Genomic DNA, 19,803 nt, shown 5'->3' on the forward strand with positions numbered 1-19,803 from the left:
CGTCCAAAGCTACCGATCTGTTTAACGTAAATGCGTTCTCCTAATTCTGTCCCCGAAACATTCTATTTTTGGATAATTATCAACCAAACTTACACTCTTTTTTTAATAAGAATATTGGGGTTTTTTTCGGCACAGGCTGAATATTCTTATTTTTCTGCCGATTTTAGGCTGAAAATATTCTTATGGATATTCTTAGATTATAGCGTATGACATTTCTGTTTCCGAATGTATTCGGTGTCTGAGCGATTTGGTGGGTTTTGCGATGACTGTTACTACACGTTATAAATGACTGTTACCAGTAACAGTCGAACAGTCAGCGCAAAACCCACCAAATCGCTCAAATTCGCCATTTTGAGCCGCAGAAACGACAATACACAACAACTAAGATAGGTTTATGTTTATTTTGAGCTTTAACATAGATGTTACTCGATATAAGTCTACGATATTTTAAAGACTCTTTAATATTCCCATACAGTTCCTTATCGAACATACAAACAGACGCAGAGCTTTCCCGCTTGTATGGCGTTCCTGTGGTCACTCTCCCAACTCGTACGAGGCCGTCGAGCCCTGGAGCACAACACGCCAGTACGCAGGCGTGAAATCCAAATTTTCCCAAAATGGCGGACAGCGTGCATGCGATTAGAGCTCGGAAATGGAGGTACATTTGCAAACTGGCAACGTTAGTTTAGCGGTAAAAAACATCGTTCTTTCAGAGAATGCGTTTGATTCCTCGCAAAGCGGATTTTTACAAATTTGCGTATTTGAAATGTCGCACATTCTCCCAGTGGACAGGTGAGGTCAGTTGTTTGTGAATTCTTTGACCTTGCTAACTTATTTCCAAGGTTGGGGTAAATATTTGTTCTTCATTGGCCTTTTTACTTTCACGAAACTTTTTTCCATACCGCCTAGCACCATAAATGAGATCCTTATTTTCATGTGAATACGTACACGCCCTAGAGTGGGTGGGGGGAGGGAGGGGGGGGGGGGGGGCGGGGTGAGGGGTATGCTACAAAGTTCTATACGGGGAGGTTTCGCCCCAGGGTCCTACCCCTTACCCTTTTGTATAGTATTTTGACAGAAGAGGTTCCCCCTCTTGTATAAATTTCATTGAAACAAATCTCCCTTCACATACTTTCATAACTGTCTGGTATTGAGAATAAATTGCCAAAAAAGGATGTCTTCCTGTCATTTTTATGTAGTACCTAATAAATGAAATGATATAGTCATAAGGTGTGTCTGTTCGAAATGTTCAAGTTAAAAGGCCCTTTAAATTAACCAAATGACAGATTTCCTTACCCTGTCATAAACCTCAACTTGCGGAATCCTTACCCTTTTATATACCTGAAGCCTGAAAACTGTACCTCTTTCGGGCAGAGCCTCCCCTTATAGGCCATTATAGGGAGTACCCTCCCCCTTGGGTGTACACTCCGCACATCATTGACTAGTGGGGTGGGGTAGGGAGACCATTTCGCACTGAATCTTATTTGAAGTGTGTTGTTTGGAATGGTCTTCAGTCATTTAATTAATTTTTTTTACATTTCCAAATGGTTATTATTCACCTGGAGTGGGTGAAATCTTGTGGCTTGTTGAGTTGGGGAGGGGGAATGAGGGGGAGGGGTGGGCAAGGAGGGAGGGAGAGTTATGTATTTTACAACCAAGCACTTGGTAACTAAGAAATGAGATATTTGGAGCAGTATGTTTTCATGTTTTCATGTTGAATGAGAACATTTTGTACTGATCGGACAGCCACAACAATTTATTGGTATTACATTAGTTTTTTGTGATTAGATTTCAGTGTATAGGTCATTATCACACAATCCTTTTGAAAACTTAGCATTTGAAGACTGGTAAGTGAGTTCTGAATTTTGTTTTAAAATGTTTTAAAACATTTTAAATTGCTAAATATAATAAACTGAAAATATGATATATGCAAACAGTGTCCACATTGTAAATAAAACCTAACACTCTCCATGATAACTGAACAAAATGTGCGGAACCAAGTAGAGACCCAGTGATCAAACTTTGGCATAAATCAATACGAAACTAGACACCATGAGTGCTCTCATATGACTGGTTGCAGTTTTAAAAGAGTGTTTTGTATTAAATTTCTTCTTAATCTTTATTAGTCCAGTTTCCATGTAATTACAGACAATCACAGTGATATGGAAACAAACATTGGAAGTCAACTGCAATGTAATGCATTCATCTGCAAAACCTTTAATTACGACTAGAGCCATGTTTTAAACTGCCTAGACTTGAAAGAAAATGTCATTTTCCAGGGTTCTCAGAAGTTTTTTGCTCAGATAACTTGCAATATATGACAGGTGGCCACACAACACTGAAAGAGCCTTGTATTGATACATAAGCCTGAGTAGACGGCACGGGTTTCATTAAGGGCCAGGTCCCAGGCAAATTGACTGGTTGTGAGGACGATTTTGCCTACCTAGTTTCCCATCTAGAGGAATCTTATATTAGAAGCCCATAGGGACTCCCATAAAAAAGAACAGCTGGGTGCTTGTCAGAAATTTTGAAAAGAAACCCTAAGAGGTACCACGATCCTGCTTTGTGGGTGTAGCTTGAAACTTTTTTCACCCCTAAGAGGGACCAATTCTAAAACAACACATTTATCTCCTGTTATATTTTTTTTAGCTCAATGGCCTAAATTAAGGTACCGTAAAAGCTCCCGCTGTGCACCTTTTGAGCTGAACGCCCTAAGAGTACCAAAACTGCCTTTATCAACCACTAAAAAGTACAATGAGCACCCCATCCCTTGTATATGGGAGCCCCCCACCCTGGGATTAGAAGTTCAGTTCAAATAGTTTTGCCTGCCTGTGAAAACCAGGTCCTGCTGAAGACATTAATGAATTTCCTGAGACAATTCCTTTATTTGCCTAAAGATAGGGTGAAAATCCACCTAATGTGGCCTCTTACCTAGATCTCCAAGTGTCAGTTCATAGTGATCTTTATTTCAAGTTTATTTTCTTGCAGGGTTTATCTTAATGGTGACTTAACAAACAAAAGAATACTATTTTTGTGGAGGAATGAACCTACGGTAATTTTGTGTTTTTCATTTAAAAACCTGGTTTTGATAATGTGCAGTTCCAGAAGTTATCTAAACTCCCCTCACAGAAGGGATTGGAATTTTCTCGACCTGGGGGGGGGGTGAGGCTTTCCCCAAGACCAAAACATTTAGAAAATTGTATCAAGCTTAAATGGAATTTCCAGAGCGGTGTGGAAGGGGAGTCTTGAAAAAAGATCCTTCCATGGGGGAGGTATGGATATTTTCTGGAACTACTCAATGTCTGTGAATGTGATAATGAAAATATAATAATAATAATAAAAGAAAAGGACCACGCTTTTCAGATTTAAATACATGTTTTGTTAGTCAAACTTTTGTCATCGTCAGTTACAACTAGAATGAATTTGAATAAGTTCACTTGATATACAGCTTTAATTTGTACAGTAGGTGTTACCTAGAATAACTTAGTTTACACAACACAAATAAAATATGTGGAATCAAAAACAAAAGAACAACAAGCAAATGCAGAAAAAAAGTGCTGAAAAATGAAAATGAAAGAGACAAATTAACATGGTGAATTTGCTGATTTAAAGCATTCTTCTCCCAATTGATGATCATGGCTTCTTTAATTTTTACTTGAAACTTTGAAGTGGCAAAGTCTAAAATGGTGAAAGACTCTGCAGAACAGGTGTTACAACATTCCTCTGAAGCTTCAAGTCAGCATTGGCAAGTGCTAATTTCCAACACTGGTTAGTATAAATTATAACAATTATTATTTTTTCAAACTCCCTTATTTCCATTTGAACTATTAGGCCATCATATACAAACAAAATTATAGAATAAAATTCTTTTATAAACTCTTGTTTTTTTTTTTCAGATTGTTATAGGAAGACATCAGGTTTGTTGAAATGGCTGCTCATCTTGATTAATTCTAAATCTTCACCTCTGATTTTTGTCAATGATGGTTGTGTTGATATAGTGTTATTCATATTCCTTTCAGAATCCATGGGTCGAATGCAGTATAAGAAATCTACAGGAATGTAATGTACACTTGGCAAGGAGAAAAAGTGGAGGTGGAACAGTTTACCATGTATGTGTTTTAGTGCTTAAAAAGTTGACAAGTAATATTTGCACTTGAATGTCACAGACTTTATTTGTTGTCTTGATAAAAATGAATAATTACTTCAAATACATTTAAGACAAATCAGTGTATTGAACTTTTAGGCACATGATTTTGGGTTCTTTATGTATGCATTATGATTTAACACACATGAAACAATCAATAACGCTTGTCTCAAAGTATCTTCCATACTTTGTTAAGGCATGACTAATTCTCAGTTGTGGTTGCTTTTGTTTCAATCTCTCCAGGATTTAGGTAATGTCAATTTGTCATTCTTTACACCTCGGGAGTTATACAACCGTAAAGAAAACTTAGCCCTTATCGTAAAAGTTTTGCGAGAAAGATGGAAACTTGATGTTGAAGCTTCTCCCAGAGATGATATACTTGTTGATGGAAATTTCAAAATATCCTTTTTATCTTACTGTGATGCAATAACATGTTGAGGTAAAATTAAAAAATACAAAATTTAGAGATGAAGCCACATCAGCCCTAGCTGGTTTTCATGTGGGTCTTCTATCCTGGTTGAATTGGAATTTGAAGTTGTTGGTTTTTATGGAGGGAGGAAAACCGGAGAACCCGGAGAAAAACTCTTGGAGCAAGGCGAGAACCAACAACAAACTCAACCCACATATGGCAATGGACTGGAATTGAGCATTGGTGGGAGGTGAGTGCTTTCACCACTGGCAGCACCATCCAGCTTGTTCCCCCTGCCTGATCAATTAAACAGTTATAGCTATAGTCATAGGACATAGTCGAGCTAGTTGTTGATATATGAGTTACATTCCTTGACATTAAAGTTACATCTCAGGGTCTTCTTCTAAGCTTGGTCGAGCTGTGGCATTTCATCACTGTACATTACTCCTGGATGCAGATGAACGTTTACTCAAATTCCTTCTCCATCCTTCTTATGTAAGTTACGTTAGTTTTACTGTACTCAGCTTAACATTCTATCTTTAGTACCATTGTTAGTTTACTCAGTATACAATCTTGTTTTCCAATCTTTCCTGTCTTAAAACCATACAAATATTGTGTAAATGGTCATTAATGTACACCTATACATTGTAAGTGTGGAGGCGTGGCCCCATAATTACATGTAGTGCGCTTGTCTCCAGATCGAGTGGTGTGTATTTGAGCCCTGGCTGGGGACATTGTGTTGTGTTCTTGGGCAAGACACTTTACTTTCACAGTGCCTCTCTCCACTCAGGTGTACAAATGGCTACCAGTGAATTTAATGTTGGGAGTAACCTTGCGATGGACTAGCATCCCATCCAGGGAGAGTAGAAATATTCCTAGTCTCTTCATGCTACAGAAACCGGGATAAGTTGCAGCCTGATGAGCCACTTGGCTCGTATGCAGACTTAACCTTACCTTTTTATATATTTGTAAGGGACACCACCTGTCTGTAATCTGGTGCTGGGTATACCTCCAGTTCTGTTGTTGTCGTTTCCTTTTATAGACAGACTTCTCCAGTAAAGCTACACAAAGTGTTAAATCAGAAGTCATGAACTTATCCGTGAAAGACTTGTCACTAAACTTTGATGCTGTAACAGAGGCAGTGGCACAGTTGTTTTGTCAGATTTATGCTCCAGGAAAGGATGTTGAAATAAAGGATATTGATCCATCAAGAGAGGATCATTTTCCTGGAATAACAGCTTTCAAGGAGGAGCTCCAGGTATGTGACCAGCTGCCAAGATTGCTTTGATTTAGTTCTAAACTGACATTTCCTTGGGCATCATGTATGAGAGTACAGTTGACTCCTGATAACTCAAACCCTTAATAACTCAAATGCAGGATTCTGGTCTTAATGCTAGAGGAAGTAGTACAAGATTAATGAAATGTACTTCTCAGAGTTTCTAGAGGTTGAGATGGAGAGATAAAACATACTGATTGCACTGTCACAGGAAACTTGTAAAACAGGATTTCTAAAATTTGTAGGTTTTCTTTTAGTTCTCGATTAGTCATTTACATGTAACTGTTTTCCCTTGATGCTAATTTAACCTGATTTTTTTCATTTTGTCTAGGAGTGGAAGTGGATTTATGGCAAAACACCAAGATTTACTGTCACCTTTTCAACCACCCTTTCATCCAAACACATAGTAAGTCAAATGGGCCACCTTCACACTCAGTCAGTCTGCACCAGTTATAGACTTTTATTTAAAACGTTTTCTCTATAAATGTTGTAAATAATAAATTTTGAGTTTCTTTCTTTTAGTCCCTGAAAATCACCTCTTATCATGGATTGATAGAAAATGTTGACATCCAGTGTGACAAAGAGGAAATGCACAGCCTCTTAACAGATCTTGTCAGTGTGTTAAAAGGTAAGCTGTACTGTCAAGAATAATAAATTTATAGAAATTCAATGTGCTCATACAAACCTGTACAGTCAGTCAGTTATACTGCAAAACTGTTGTCAAATGTATCGGTCTGCTTTCATGTTACTATGCGTTTCCTTCTGTTTTACTTTCTCCTAGTCCTTAGCTAAAACATTTGGCAAACAGTATTCAACAGACATTGCTTCAGTCATGCTCAACCTCTGATTGCAATAATGACATCTGAGTAATGATGGCAAAAATATTGGTGCTGATGACATTATGGCAGTCTGTTTTAACAACCAGCCTCCGTTGTCGTGGCTTAGAGGCTGAAGAATTTCTACAGAATATTTTTGAATAAATATTTGGAACTCTGCTATTCAGATTTTTTTAGGGAAACGAGGAAGAACAAAAAGATATAACAGGACTGCTATAATTTTGTTTAATTTTCCTTGCACAGGAGTGAAATTTGACGCTGGTGATATTGAGGTAGCACTGTTGGTTCATGTGAACTCTGCATCACTCACAGCACTAGACAGGCAGCTTTGTTACCAGTTTATACAATGGATTGTCCATGTTATATGAATCAGAACTAAAATGAAGTAAGTCTGATTGCAGCCATAAAATCTTGTACACTTGATGACTGGTAAGCTGCCTTGGGCAAGCAGCTATATTATTCTCTTGTTTTAGTGTTTGCATAATAATATTTTATATTTATTATTTAACTACTGCGATGAGCAAAGGGTTTCTGGATGGAATGTGTAGAACCACTGTCTGTCCACTATTAGAGCTAGTCTCCTTCGCAGCTGTTAGTGGGGAGAAGCGTTACTCCCTGTGTCATGAAAATAAATTAATATTATTTTGCTATCAGAGCTTTCTGATTACTGAATTCTGGCTTCAGTTCTGTTCAAAAAGGGCGAGTCAAGTAATTACTACATAGTCAGATTCTTGAACTGAAGATGTTTGTTAATGGAAATATTAGGCTACATGTAACCCAACAACAGATCTTGGAGCTTACCAGTAATGGACTTGTTGAGGAAATTAATGAACAGAGATAATTCTATTCTGCTTTATTGTGTCTTTTTTTTTAATATTTTACATACAGTCATAAAATGATGACTTCTCAGTAACGATGACCATGACAACTTAGTTGGACAACTAGAGATACATGTAGCAGACATGTGAAATGTTTCTCACAACATCAGTACTTATATTAATGTTTTATAAGCTAGAAGTCGTAATAATTAAAATACATTTTTAAGAAAGTGATGACAAGTCACACAATGAGCAAAGATCTAAATGTTATTAACCCTTAAAGTTATACTAATTAAACTAATTAACAAAATAATTATTATTAATATTCAAAATTGTTTACTGGCTAGTACATACATGTATAGCTGGTTAACCAATATGTTTTATCCAGCAATTAAAACTTTAAAAGTAAAACCTTTTAAAAAAATTACATTAATTATGAGAAAGAACTGTAACATGCACCACACAGTTGAATGGATTTCTGCTATTACAGTGTTGAATTATTGCGTAGTATTGAAATTACAAAGTCCCATGAATGACTGTGTATCTGGCATTCCCATAATTATTTGTGAGCAGACATAACATTTTATATGTATTGACAGAACCAACATTTAGAAAATAAATGCCTTCTTGTTAGTTGGTTGATTTTTAAACAAAACTATTGCCATCTTGGTCTCTCAGTTAATGATCTTGAATGGGCCAGGGTTCCCTTTCTTGGCCTGAAAGATTGAACATATTAAGTGTTGTATGTTATTATAAATCCATACAAAATGGAAAATTCAACAAACATTTCTTTCTAGTTACCAGCAAGGTGTTTTCCACAATTCAAGAGTGTGCTCATCAGTTACGAAATATTGAAATTACAGGAAATTAGAGACAAAACTCTTTTTTCACTTACATTGAAATCAAATCTTTGTTTTTGGTAAGTTCTGATAAATGGCTCTATAAATTAGGTAAAAATAAATTTTTAATTAGACAGTATAGGCTATGCTGTGTAATTTTAAGTCAAAAAAGTGAAAACCGTGTCTGCCAGCAGTTTATTTGACCTTGGCTTAAATTTTGAAATAAATTAATAAATTATTGTCCAGGTGTAAATTGTAGCTCTCATTTAGCTTTTTGGTTTTACGCTGTGATGAACGACGTCAACATGTATATGGGGAAAGGAACACCCCTACCATTTAAAATAAGTAAAACCACCATTTTCATTGACGTTTGCCAAACAGGTCTTACTGATATGACTGCAGTCAAAGAGATACCAGGAGGTACAGCACCCTCCTGTTTTTCCTCTGGGGGTGGTTACAGCCACACATAGGCAACAGATACAGCAGGTCATTTTGTCCAGTAATTGGGAACTTTATGAGAGTGGTCAAAAACAGTAAAACTGAACAAAGACTAGTGAAGTACAGATCGCTTTTGATACTCACGATGTGCGTGGAGCAAAGTTTCTACTTGTTCCAAGATTAGTGCTGCTCACTGCTCTTCTCAAGCCACTGATGTGTTTCTTAACTTTCTTTGAATGCAACTTGTTAAGTTCTAAAGCGCTGGCAGTCCTAGATGGCCCTCGAAATGCATGGACATTTTCTTTTGTGGAACTACAAACTCTAAGTAAGCAAAGGAATTTTTATTGTTTATCAGAATTGTTTAAGGTTGTCCCTTTCTGGTCTTGAGTACCTAAATGAGTTGGGAGGTGGGGAGTTAACTGATCGACTGTATGTAGTGGATCAAGAAAGGCTAGTAGAAGATATACATACCATTCAAAAAGAATTTAACACTATTGTCCATGATTGAATTAGTTAATATCCTCCTTATTTGAGGTTGTGAGGAGAAATCAGATGTTCATCAGCAATATTGTTTGGAATAGGTACAATTATTAATTTGCAGTGTTGAATAAACTGAAATTAGTTGAAAATTCATTTTACAGCTCAGTATTTTAAACATACCTTTTTGGCATCATGTCTTTACTTTTCTTGTGACTGTTTGATTTATCTGTAGATTGCAATGAATTTTGTAACTTTTGAACAAAACATACAATATTATTTTATCAACAGTCATGGCATAACCTATCACTTCCATTTCCAAATTACTTATAATAATATTAATGAAAAATATTGGATACTGACCTCACTGTTAACCACACATTGTGAATTAATGATCCACAATTTCTAATTATACCTAAATGTACCTTTTTGGTATGCTTCAGCAACATATCAGGTGAGTTAATGGTCTTGCCATGGGTATTTTGGCTCGATTACGTCTTACCAAAATACCCAGGGCGACACCAAACAAGCCTGTGGTACCCAAATTCGGCCTAGTGACTATGATCTCATAGCCATATCAGGTCAGTGAGTTGATATCGCAGGATATTGGGACAGTAGACACAGCTTCTGATTGGCTAATTGCGAATTTGGGTATGGTAATTAAATAATATTAATCAATATAATTATACATTGTATAATTACCATCAGTAATTAATGGAACACATGTGGGAGGGTTTTTCTGTGTAAGAAGCAGAATTAGTAAATAATAATATTGTTAATCATCTCAGCCTTACCTTTACTAAAAAGATTGCTTTGACTAAACACAGATGGCAACTGATCTTTAAGCACATGTTTATTAACCGGCAGTTCTCTGAGAGGTGTTGAAAGGGGATCTCTAGCAGGAGCCACTGGTCCTATCTGTAAATTAGACAAAAAAGTCTTGATATTGCTATAAGTACTTATTTTATTAGTATTAGGTCTCTCTGTACTTTCCTGTATTCTGCTGTATGAAAGGTTTCCTGTTTGTTTGACTAGAAATGTTTTCCTCTCTCTAGAGAGGAAATTGCTCTAAATTGTTCTGAAAAACAAGTATCCCCGTAGGTACTCACGAATTATGTTCGCTTAAGTAATGTTAACAAATACCTGTTGTGATGACATATTGATCATTTGTTGGTCTTTGTCTTTTGGAGTTTCTGCAAGAGCCTGTATTCCTGATAAATTGAAGTCAGTTGATTCTCTCATGGGTGTGGCATTACGAAGTGTGCTCTGAATCTTCTCTAGAGGGGAGTGTTCCACTTTAACAGGAGAATCTGCCCAACAAACTTTTGGGTGTGGAGTTACTTTCCTTGGGACACAGTTTAGTTGCTCATTTAAAGTGTTCTGGCAGTTTAACACTGCAGGTGATGAAATGTTGTCTGAAACTATGAATGATGTAGACGATGGTACTCGTAAAGGTGTTGCCATGTTTTGGTTTTGTTTAACACTTTGTCTTGTGGTTCCTCCTGGTGTCACTGGTTTTTGTCCCTCGGACTTTTCTTGTAATGAACACGATACTTTTGCTGGCGTTGACATGGCATCAAATTCTTTAGTCAAAGAAATGCATGTATTTCCAATGTCTGAATTCTGTGAGTGAGTGAAAGTCCTTATCACTTGGTTGCTTCTAGTAGCACTCCTACAAGGCATCATGTTGGTGTTTGCAACTGGTGTGTTGAATTGCCGTTTTCTGATTGGTGTTCGTGATTGTGGTGTTCCTTCAAAAGTAAAAGATTGCATTCACAACTTTATGTCTCTCATAGATAAATGGTTCTAACATTTTCAACTGCAAATGAATAGTTCTGTCTGAATTTAAGTGGCCAGATTGTCATAAATTTAGTTTTGTGGTGTGATGTTGTTAATATAAGCGGTTTAATGACTCTAAAACTGATTCTGTAACTGTTAAGTAAACAACTCCTTAAAAAAGAAGTAATACAATTTAATAGTCATCAGAAAATCCTGACCTTTCAAAAGTCTTCATTTACAAATTTAATAGGAAAAGACATCTACTGTAGAATCCTAAAACTTACCAACACTTGTGGCCTGGAAGCTTATAAACAATGATTTCTCACTGCTGCAGTGATCTGTTGTCTTCTGATCTGCCCAGCTCACTTCACGTCCCTTTTCAACAGTTTCAATAACATTGTCATATTCATCTGTCAACTCTTGCGTAGCAAGGCCGACACCCTTCAGGAGGAAAAACTGCTTCTGTACCATGCCGAGTAACTTTTCCACCAGTCTAAAAACAAAGTCGGGAAACCCTGAATGATTTATTGTTGAATATTTTTCTTGTATTAATAAAAATCATTCATTATGAGAGAACCTCATTTATGAATCAGATGATTTTCAGGAGGCTCCAAAAAAAATTAATTGAGCTATAAAATTATTAACAAAAAATTGTAATGTAGTGTTTTCGATAGACTGTTCACAACCCTCTATTTTCTTGTATCTTTATTTGATTGTTGAACGCACAGGTAGAATTGCAAGAGAACTGGACACCAGCACAAATCAAGAGACTTGACAGGGTAGGGGGTGAGGACACCTTGTGCTTTGAGCTCGCTTTGCTTGCTTTTTGCTTCGCATGGCTTGAAAAATAGAGAAGTTGTGGATAGTCTGAGTTGGAGAATTTGGTGCCAAGGGATTGATTTTGAATCTTAGCTTGTATATAGAAATGATTCTTCAGTTTCTCACCTCTCTGTATTCTGGGCATCTTTTTCTTGTGCATTTATATGTCTCTTGTAAAGCTGACAATTTCTTCTTAACTCCATGTTTTCCAGCTGCAAGTTCACCACCAACTGACATTGCTCCAGTTGTACTTTTGCATCCATATCATTTTCTAGAAGTTTCATTTCAGATTGAATCCTCTCCATCCACTTGTTGTTCTTGGTTATTTGTTCTTCATAGTCTGTTTTTTTTGAAGCTAGATATTTTTGTTTGGCGTTGGTGGTGCTCGTACATAACTGGGTTTTAGAAATTGTCTGCCAATTGAGAAAATGAGGGAAAATTACTGAGTGAATGTTATTGTTAATTGTGTATCCTATACCTGTTGAACTTCAAAATGTTCAAGCCCAGGGTGGTCCCTGGCAAGGGTTTCACTTACAGTCTGTATTTTCTAGGGGGGGGGGGGGGGGGTGAGTGGTCCTTACAGAATTGCAGCATTTTCTTACAATGCCTTCTCAGAGTTTTCATTTCTTTCGCAAGCATGTGAAAGTCTTAGAATTGCAGAAAAGATAGTAGTCTTAGTCATCTAGTTAAGGCTCAAATGTGCCATTTGCCATCCCTATTCCACAAGACTGTGAACAGTACAAAAATTGCATATTAAGTATTTTTAAGTTTAACATACCTGCTCAAGTTTCTCCCCTTCAACACAAACAAACTGCATTCGTTTTAGAGACCGCTCCTGCAATAAAATATATCATCGGAGGTCAGGGTTAAATCCCAACTGTCAGACAACTTAAAATGGTAACAGGAATTCAATGGAAATAGATTTTGGCTTTGTTCATCCAAATCTATGCAGATGTTCTTGGGACAAGACAAGAATATTCGCTCACTACATGTCACATTACACTACATGTCAGAACCACATTATGAGACCTGTGATTTGACTTTGAAGGGAAATGAACAATTTATTGTCACAGTCATTCAGTTTATCATGCATTACTTTAGTAAAAAAAGGGAAAAAAACAGTTGTTTACCTTTCTGTAAAGTTTGACTTGGAGATCTTTCTCTGCGGCTTCAATGTCAATGATGTTTCTTCGAGCCACCATCCTCTCCTTCATGACACCTCTTAGGCTTGAACTTAATCTAGTAAATACTGTATTGTTAATAACAAACCATGAACTTGTTTGCAAGGTGAAATATCATTTCTTAATCTAGTAAATACTGTATTGTTAATAACGAACCGTGAACTTGTTTGCAAGGTGAAATATCATTTCTGATTTTTTTTTTCCACATATGCTTCAAAAGGTGATGATTTTTTCACAACATGTGTCTATTGTGAAATAGTTTTTAGAGAGATTTATTTATTTAATAAACAAGAAAGACTATACTTGAGCTAGCATTGAACATGGTTTCATGATTGTTGGCTGAAGATCTTGAAAATTCAGACATCCTGAACTTAAAATAACCTGTTTATGTAATTTACTTAATTCTTAATTTATGTAACATTTACCTTTCTATCTCTTCTGTTTGTGCACCAGAATCAGCAGACTTCCTTGGCATTGTTGGCCCGGTTTCATATCCAAAAAGTTTCTTTTTAAGCTCTGAGATCTGAGAAATATTGACAAATTGATGATGTACAGTTACCAACAAGATATTTGTTGGATGGGTACTTTTGTGATTGTCTTGATGCAGCATTGTTTGCTCTGTTGGTTGAGAAACAGACAACACAGAAAAACCCACTAGACTTTCTAAAAGTCCTTTCCAATAATTCTTCCCTGGCCTGTTGGTTTCGCTTGCCCTTTCAACTTTGTTGCTTGAATTTGCTCGAGGGAGGTAAATAAGTCAAGGATTAAGAAAAGGTCGGCTTGGTTTAAGTCTAAGAAAAACCTTTCCAGCATCCTACTGTATTTATCTTATTTGCGAGCTAGCTAGTTGTTTTAGTTTTAGAAAATTCTTAACAAACATGTACATATGTGTTCTGATTAGCCCAAACTCCTCTTCTTATGGATTAAATATTGTTATCTTCAAAGTCAGCACAAAGAATCGAAATTCTCAATTCCAAAGAGCAAACACAATTCAGATCAGCACTAATGAAGAGATGGAAACCAGCAATTTTGGTTATCTGGTTTGAACTAGTAGTTAGACCCAAGCGTTGAATGGGAAGTCTGTCTCACAAAAATTAAATTAAATGAGTTTTCATAAGACAAGGACTACTGTTAACTCATGCATTACCTCTAGTCGTAGCTCTTCTACAATCTTAGCATAGCGGCTGACATGCATGTCCACAGACAGTTCATTTTTAACAACCTTGCATGTGATGTTCATGGCTCGATCTGCATACTTCAAAGTGTTATAGGTGTCTTCATAACTCAGACCTGATGGGCTAAAAATAATGCCAGAACATGCAATAATTTATCTTAGTTTGATCTGAAAACATAGACTAAGTTTTTGAGCATTTTGGCATACATTTTGTGGTTTCTGTAGCATTGCTGTAAGTGGGAGTATTGTGTCAGTGTATCCACTCCCCCTCCCCCCCCCCCCCCCCCCCAGATGTAGTGAGTCCATCGCTGGTTAGCACCAAGCATTTGCACTGTAGCCAGGTTAGTATGATTTATACTCCTGGTTACCAAGAGACAAATTGAACTTATTAGTGATGTGTCCAAGAAGACAATAAAACAACCTTAGCCAGAGTGCTCAAACCTGCACCTCAGAATCTAAAATAGAGCATATTAACACCATTCCTCTATTTTTCCCACCTTCTGTTTCTTGCTTTTAGTTAATAACTGGTGGTTTTATTGCTTCTGACTCAGGTAGAATATTTAACCATTTTAGTGTTCATGTTGTACAGCTGTGACTGAGATGTAAAAACTTACCTTACTGCAGCTATCATGACAGTTCTGCAGTTTCCTCCAAGGGAATCTTTCAGGAGTCTTGTTAGCTTGCTGTCTCTGTATGGAATATGCCCTGTTTTGTTCTATGGAATGTCAAATTATGAATAAATAGGTGGCATTTTTGCCCAGTTATCTTGCTAACTAAGGCAACAGTCCCTAAGTCTGCAAGGACAAGCAAGCCTTACAGGGGGAGGGGGGGGGGCAAATAAGGGTATGCAAATCTACCGATCCACGTCCTTTTTTTGCCAAATTCGTCAATCTACCAATATTTTTGTTCAAATCTGAAACCACAACTGCATCCGGAAACAGAAGTGTAAAAGTTCAAAGGTTGACTGGTAAATGTGAATGCCATTGTTAATGTTGCACAAATAGTAAAGAAGGCAACAGACTTGATGACTATAACACAGTAGAATTCCACTAACAGTCTCACACCTGAGTTTAAATGAGCTTCGTTCAAAAAAAGAAATAATTTTGTCAAGGCTGAAGAAAGATCTATGATCCAAATTTTGTTTAGGACCCAAGATCCGAACATCAAGACAGGCACAATTCGGAATCCGTGCCAAAATTCACAGGTGATCCATGATCCACTGTGTTTTCAAAATCCACAAATCCGCTTGATTTACCACAAAAATCCACAATCCGTGCGCGTTTTAAAGCCAAATCTGTCGATCTGAAAACCTATTCACCCCCCCTCCTTACATGTAGTTTATTTGTAACAATTTTTCTTCTTCTTTTCTGCAATAATTATTATAGATTGAATCAAGAAGACAGGTCATATGAATAATGAGGCTGTTCATCACCAGAAAATGGTTTGCAGCAAATCCTTACAATGTCAACAACAAAATACATAAAGACATCAATTAATTAAAAGGAAAAATTTCTTATCTTAACAGTGTCTGTCAAATATTAACAAACCCCAGAATATAGGTTAGACTATGAAGCATGCTCTCATTTTTCTTAGTTTATAGAGTGTGGTGCAAAACAAAGCACAAGTCAAGAAGATAAATAGCCATGTGAGGGTGAAAAAACTTTTCTTTGTTTTGCATCATGTTCAACAGACTAGAAAGAAAAGGGACTGCTCATAATCTAAATATAATCATGCCTTTCACCAGGTTAGCGGAATCTAATTCCTGATTCATCCCTTATTATCTCAAGCCTTATTCAGTTTACCTCTTTGTCAGCAAGTGCATTAATGCAGTTTCCAAGAGCTAGTAAGGATTTGTTGATGTTAGCTCCCTCTCTGAATCGTGCACCTCTGTTGGATGTTACTATAGCACGCTCTGATCCTGCCAAGTCAATCAGAGACATTTTTCCCATTGTGAAGTTTGCTTGTAATCCTGCTGTCCTGTCCTTTTGTCGAACAAACACCTGGTAATAAAAGCAATAATTCAGCCAGTCAGTCTATCTTGTGCTGCCAATACGTCATATTGTTTGCATTGGCCACTGTATTTTCTGTGTAATGGTATAAAATAGTTATGCAACACTCTTGTGGTATATCATGGAATATCCCACAAGTCACTGGTATTTTCTTGGTATACACACTTGCCTTAAGTGTGATATTCCATTGTATACACACCACTCAAAAGCATTGCATAACTAGTATTTATACTCTACTAAAAAGTTATGACAAACCCTGAATATTGATTTATTTACCTGGAAAACAGCATGAGATCTTGACGACTGAGCATTTGCATCAGTGGGATGTTGAGTGCGATTGTTGTTACCAAACTCCAGCATTCCCAGCAGCTCTTCTGCAGAAGTTGGCTGTCGTAAAGTAAAGAAAATCAGCATGCTTACAAGAAGTGCCAACTCAAAGGACACTTTTCACTTTATTTTAATTTATTTATGCTTGGGAAATTTTCTAGACAGTACCTTGTGTAGAGTGAGACCACTGACACACACTCCTCTGTGTGGATCTTCCCGGACAGCAAGAGGCTGGCCAGGCATCAGGAGATCACGAATTGTTTCATTATAAACCTGCGCATAAAAGGATTAAATGTGTTAGATTACTTTTTCCTGGAATATAGCTAGCTTCTTGGTAGCCTCGTTACCCACCCCAAGAAATGTGAAGACAGCCTGTCCTTGAAATAATGAAGTGTGACCATTACTGGTTAGGTATTGTACCATTACTATGGGATACCTTGCTTACGACAATGCCAGCATGCACTCAATCAATCGCAGCCATAGCCACATTCTTTTACTTCCAATAAGCGGACATGTCTCCTAACTTTACACGTATTCTGTTATAAATAGGAAGTAGAGGTTGACTGTACCGTTGTGTACTGTAAGCAAGTGACCAAAATCGAATTTCACATAATATAACAATGCAGGCGATCGCATGATCATAAGTGAAAGTGTAAAAAGAGAATCAGTCAATATCAGTGATAAAATCTGAGCAGCCTATAACAAAGTTAAAAATTGCGACAGGAAATATCTGAAGTAAAAACTGTTAATTAGATTTCCATCTACGAGATTTCCTGCAAGGCAAGAGCCTGCAACTGCACGGGTATCCTTTAATTGGAGGGTAACAAATGATGATCTACGTCGTATAGTTTAGGATCAAGAAAGAAAATTGATTTAAACTGCGTGCAAGCTTCACTGAATTCCTGCCGAACAAATCACCGCTTAGGCTTCTAGCAGGATCTTACCTCAAGGTACGACACAGCCACATCTGAGGTCTTCTCGTCTTTACAGGCATTAATTCTGCTGTACAATTCCATCATCGTTAAAAACATTACTCCAGGGTTTGATTGATCTCCTAGCATTGTAAACGTCTTCCCTGCCCCGGTCGCTCCGTAAGCAAACACAGTACAATTATATCCACCAAGAACTCCTTCCACGATGGTCTTGGTCGTGTGCTCGAACACATCACGATTGCTGGACTCGTGATCGAACACTCGATCAAACATGAATCTTAAGTCTCTCGCTCTTCGTTTAAGAAAGTGCGGTTGTTTGCTACCCCGATTGCTTGACAAATAATCAATGGAGTCGTCTTTTGGATCAAAGACCAGCATACGTTCGTCCATAACACGAACAGAAGTCGACGATTGTTTGGCGATTTCCATGTTGTTTGCAGGTCTGACTCGCACAACAACTTTCATATTGCTGTTTTTATCTCCATTAACTTGCGATCGTCTCGACGATGAAGAACGTTTTCTCGAAGGGCAGTTTTCTGAGGTTTGGACCATTTTGTCTGTGTTCTAGCTGAAATGCGAATTCCAAATTATTTTGTAGTGTTGTTGATTTCCATTGATCGGCTTTCTGCTTAGCGTCCATGCGACACATTTGAATTTCGAACGTTTACCACAAGCTCTTCGCTGATTGGTCAGAATTCCCGGGGCGTATTTTGTTAGCAGGGAGGGAAGGGATGAGGCGGTTTAGTTTCAATATTGCTTTTCAGATCTTGCACAGAAATAACAAATAAAAATTTTACATTTGTAATGAAATCGCGAAATAATAGATATTGTTGTGTACCGAAGCACGTTACGTGTATGCGAATGAGAATGTTTGAATATAAGAAAACCCTTTGATTCGCCGCCCGGTTCACCTCATTCCCAGGCTCTCACCCATCTGCAAGGTTGGTGATGCGATGTCAAAACGGTAACCCGGTCTGTTATCTCTGTGAAACGAGGACCAGATGGCGGATGGTGGCGGGTAGTGGGTAGCGGGTGGCGGATGGCGGATGACAAAATGTGGAAGGAAAAATGAAGATGGAAAATGGCGAATGACGATGTGCGGCCGGTAAAATCCGGATGAGAGGAAAGGCAGTAGTCGATTTTCAATATTTTAAGCAGGAGAAGTGGAATATCCGTCATCAGAATTCGACCATCACGGTAAGATAATACCGTTGTTGCCTCTGATGGCTGGCGGTAATGATAATATTTGTGAGATTAATGCTCCTTTTGGTTCGCTAAAAAGCCCGGTACTCACTTCCGACGCAAGCATAAGCATCAGCATCAACACAAGAAGCTTATGCGCTAGTGAGGACGGCCGCGACATAAGCATCGGCGCAGGCCTTCTGCTTATGCTTTTGTTTCTGTCGCAGTTATGTTCAGTGAGGACATGGTTAGCATGAGCATAAAGTGCACGCTGATTGGCTGAAAGTCTTCCGCTTGTGTTTATGCTTACGCTTACTAGTATGCCAACCATGTCCCTCCTCTGGACATAACAGCAACATAAGCATAAGCATAAGAAAAACGCAAGGTTTCTAGACATAACAGAAACATAAGCATAAGAACAACGCAAGGTATATTCGTAAGCTTATGCCCAGCCGTCCGCAAAGTGGCGCATTCACCTCTTTTAAAAAAATTATACATCCGTAGACTTTATTGGAATCCAAGCCATTGCTTCTTTCTTCTAGTATCGTTTGCGCTAATCATTTCTAGTCCTGTGATCATTTGCAAGCATGTACCAATCTCACTAACTGAACATTTACAATGCAGGTTCATAAGGGTTGACGAGGAAAGCGTGCAAGACTTTCATGTCAAATGGACAGCGGGATCTATGAGTCCTCAGCTCCTCCCGCTATCGTTTCCACCCTCTTCTGTCCTTTTCTATAAACTGGTCTCCTGAATCAAACTAGTAACACCACATTCTATCGCGCGCGCACGAGCGCAACCTTTATTATGACACACACACTTCAGTCTTCAGAACAAATTCAGGTTTTCAGTTGTGGCTGGAGTTTCGGCTGTCAACATTGAAAATGGTTTTTGTAACTTGCTGGTTAGCGTTTATTGCTGTTAGCAATGTCATTGGACGTTTTACTAAGAATCGTTGCGATGAAAGGTAAGGCTAAAGAACAAACATAATACTTTTCTAATGTCGAATGAGAGAAAAAAAAATATTTCAAGTCCGTGGACTACTTTCTCCAATGGCGGCGGCTTATTGTAAAATGTTCTACGACTTTCGCTAATATGATCACGAGAAAGAGGAACTTTCAAGATTTTTTTTAGCAATATTTAGAACGGCGTTTTCAAAGTAT

The 19,803-nt window shown here is 37.7% G+C and overlaps 2 protein-coding genes across 6 annotated transcripts; one reads left to right on the forward strand and one right to left on the reverse strand.

Annotated features, from left to right (window-relative positions):
• Positions 1 to 583: 583 nt before the first annotated feature.
• On the forward strand, positions 584 to 15,712 carry LOC110062607 (lipoyl amidotransferase LIPT1, mitochondrial-like). Of its 3 annotated transcripts, none has more exons than XM_089289055.1 (12): positions 584 to 797; positions 1,789 to 1,847; positions 2,989 to 3,052; positions 3,897 to 3,917; positions 4,020 to 4,109; positions 4,388 to 4,543; positions 4,941 to 5,048; positions 5,596 to 5,811; positions 6,161 to 6,235; positions 6,352 to 6,457; positions 6,909 to 7,050; positions 15,576 to 15,712. In XM_089289055.1, exons 1-11 carry the CDS (start codon positions 717 to 719, stop codon positions 7,031 to 7,033), a joined length of 1,101 nt encoding a protein of 366 aa, XP_089145181.1. In that variant the 5' UTR covers positions 584 to 716; the 3' UTR covers positions 7,034 to 7,050; positions 15,576 to 15,712. The 3 variants fall into 3 exon arrangements, with proteins under 3 accessions (XP_089145181.1, XP_089145182.1, XP_089145180.1); XM_089289056.1 differs by lacking the exon at positions 15,576 to 15,712 and adding an exon at positions 14,708 to 15,291; XM_089289054.1 differs by lacking the exon at positions 15,576 to 15,712 and having other exon boundaries at positions 6,909 to 7,320.
• Positions 7,504 to 18,092, reverse strand: LOC110062606 (kinesin-like protein KIF18A). 3 transcript variants are annotated; one of them, XM_089289039.1, is made up of 17 exons: positions 17,471 to 18,092; positions 16,695 to 16,799; positions 16,476 to 16,586; positions 15,993 to 16,190; positions 14,805 to 14,905; positions 14,164 to 14,314; positions 13,442 to 13,539; positions 12,966 to 13,074; positions 12,614 to 12,670; positions 11,962 to 12,248; positions 11,301 to 11,509; positions 10,381 to 10,988; positions 10,032 to 10,155; positions 9,421 to 9,466; positions 8,905 to 9,081; positions 8,379 to 8,422; positions 7,504 to 8,199 (listed from the first exon to the last, which is right to left on the reverse strand). In XM_089289039.1, exons 1-16 carry the CDS (start codon positions 18,008 to 18,010, stop codon positions 8,386 to 8,388), a joined length of 2,958 nt encoding a protein of 985 aa, XP_089145165.1. In that variant the 5' UTR covers positions 18,011 to 18,092; the 3' UTR covers positions 7,504 to 8,199; positions 8,379 to 8,385. The 3 variants fall into 3 exon arrangements, with proteins under 3 accessions (XP_089145165.1, XP_089145163.1, XP_089145164.1); XM_089289037.1 differs by lacking the exon at positions 8,379 to 8,422; XM_089289038.1 differs by having other exon boundaries at positions 7,504 to 8,422.
• Between the last annotated feature and the right edge of the window lie 1,711 nt (positions 18,093 to 19,803).

Source organism: Orbicella faveolata, unplaced genomic scaffold (assembly GCF_042242905.1).
Source record: "Orbicella faveolata isolate gen_17 unplaced genomic scaffold, um_ofav_v1 contig_2, whole genome shotgun sequence".
Classification (NCBI taxonomy): domain Eukaryota; kingdom Metazoa; phylum Cnidaria; class Anthozoa; order Scleractinia; family Merulinidae; genus Orbicella; species Orbicella faveolata.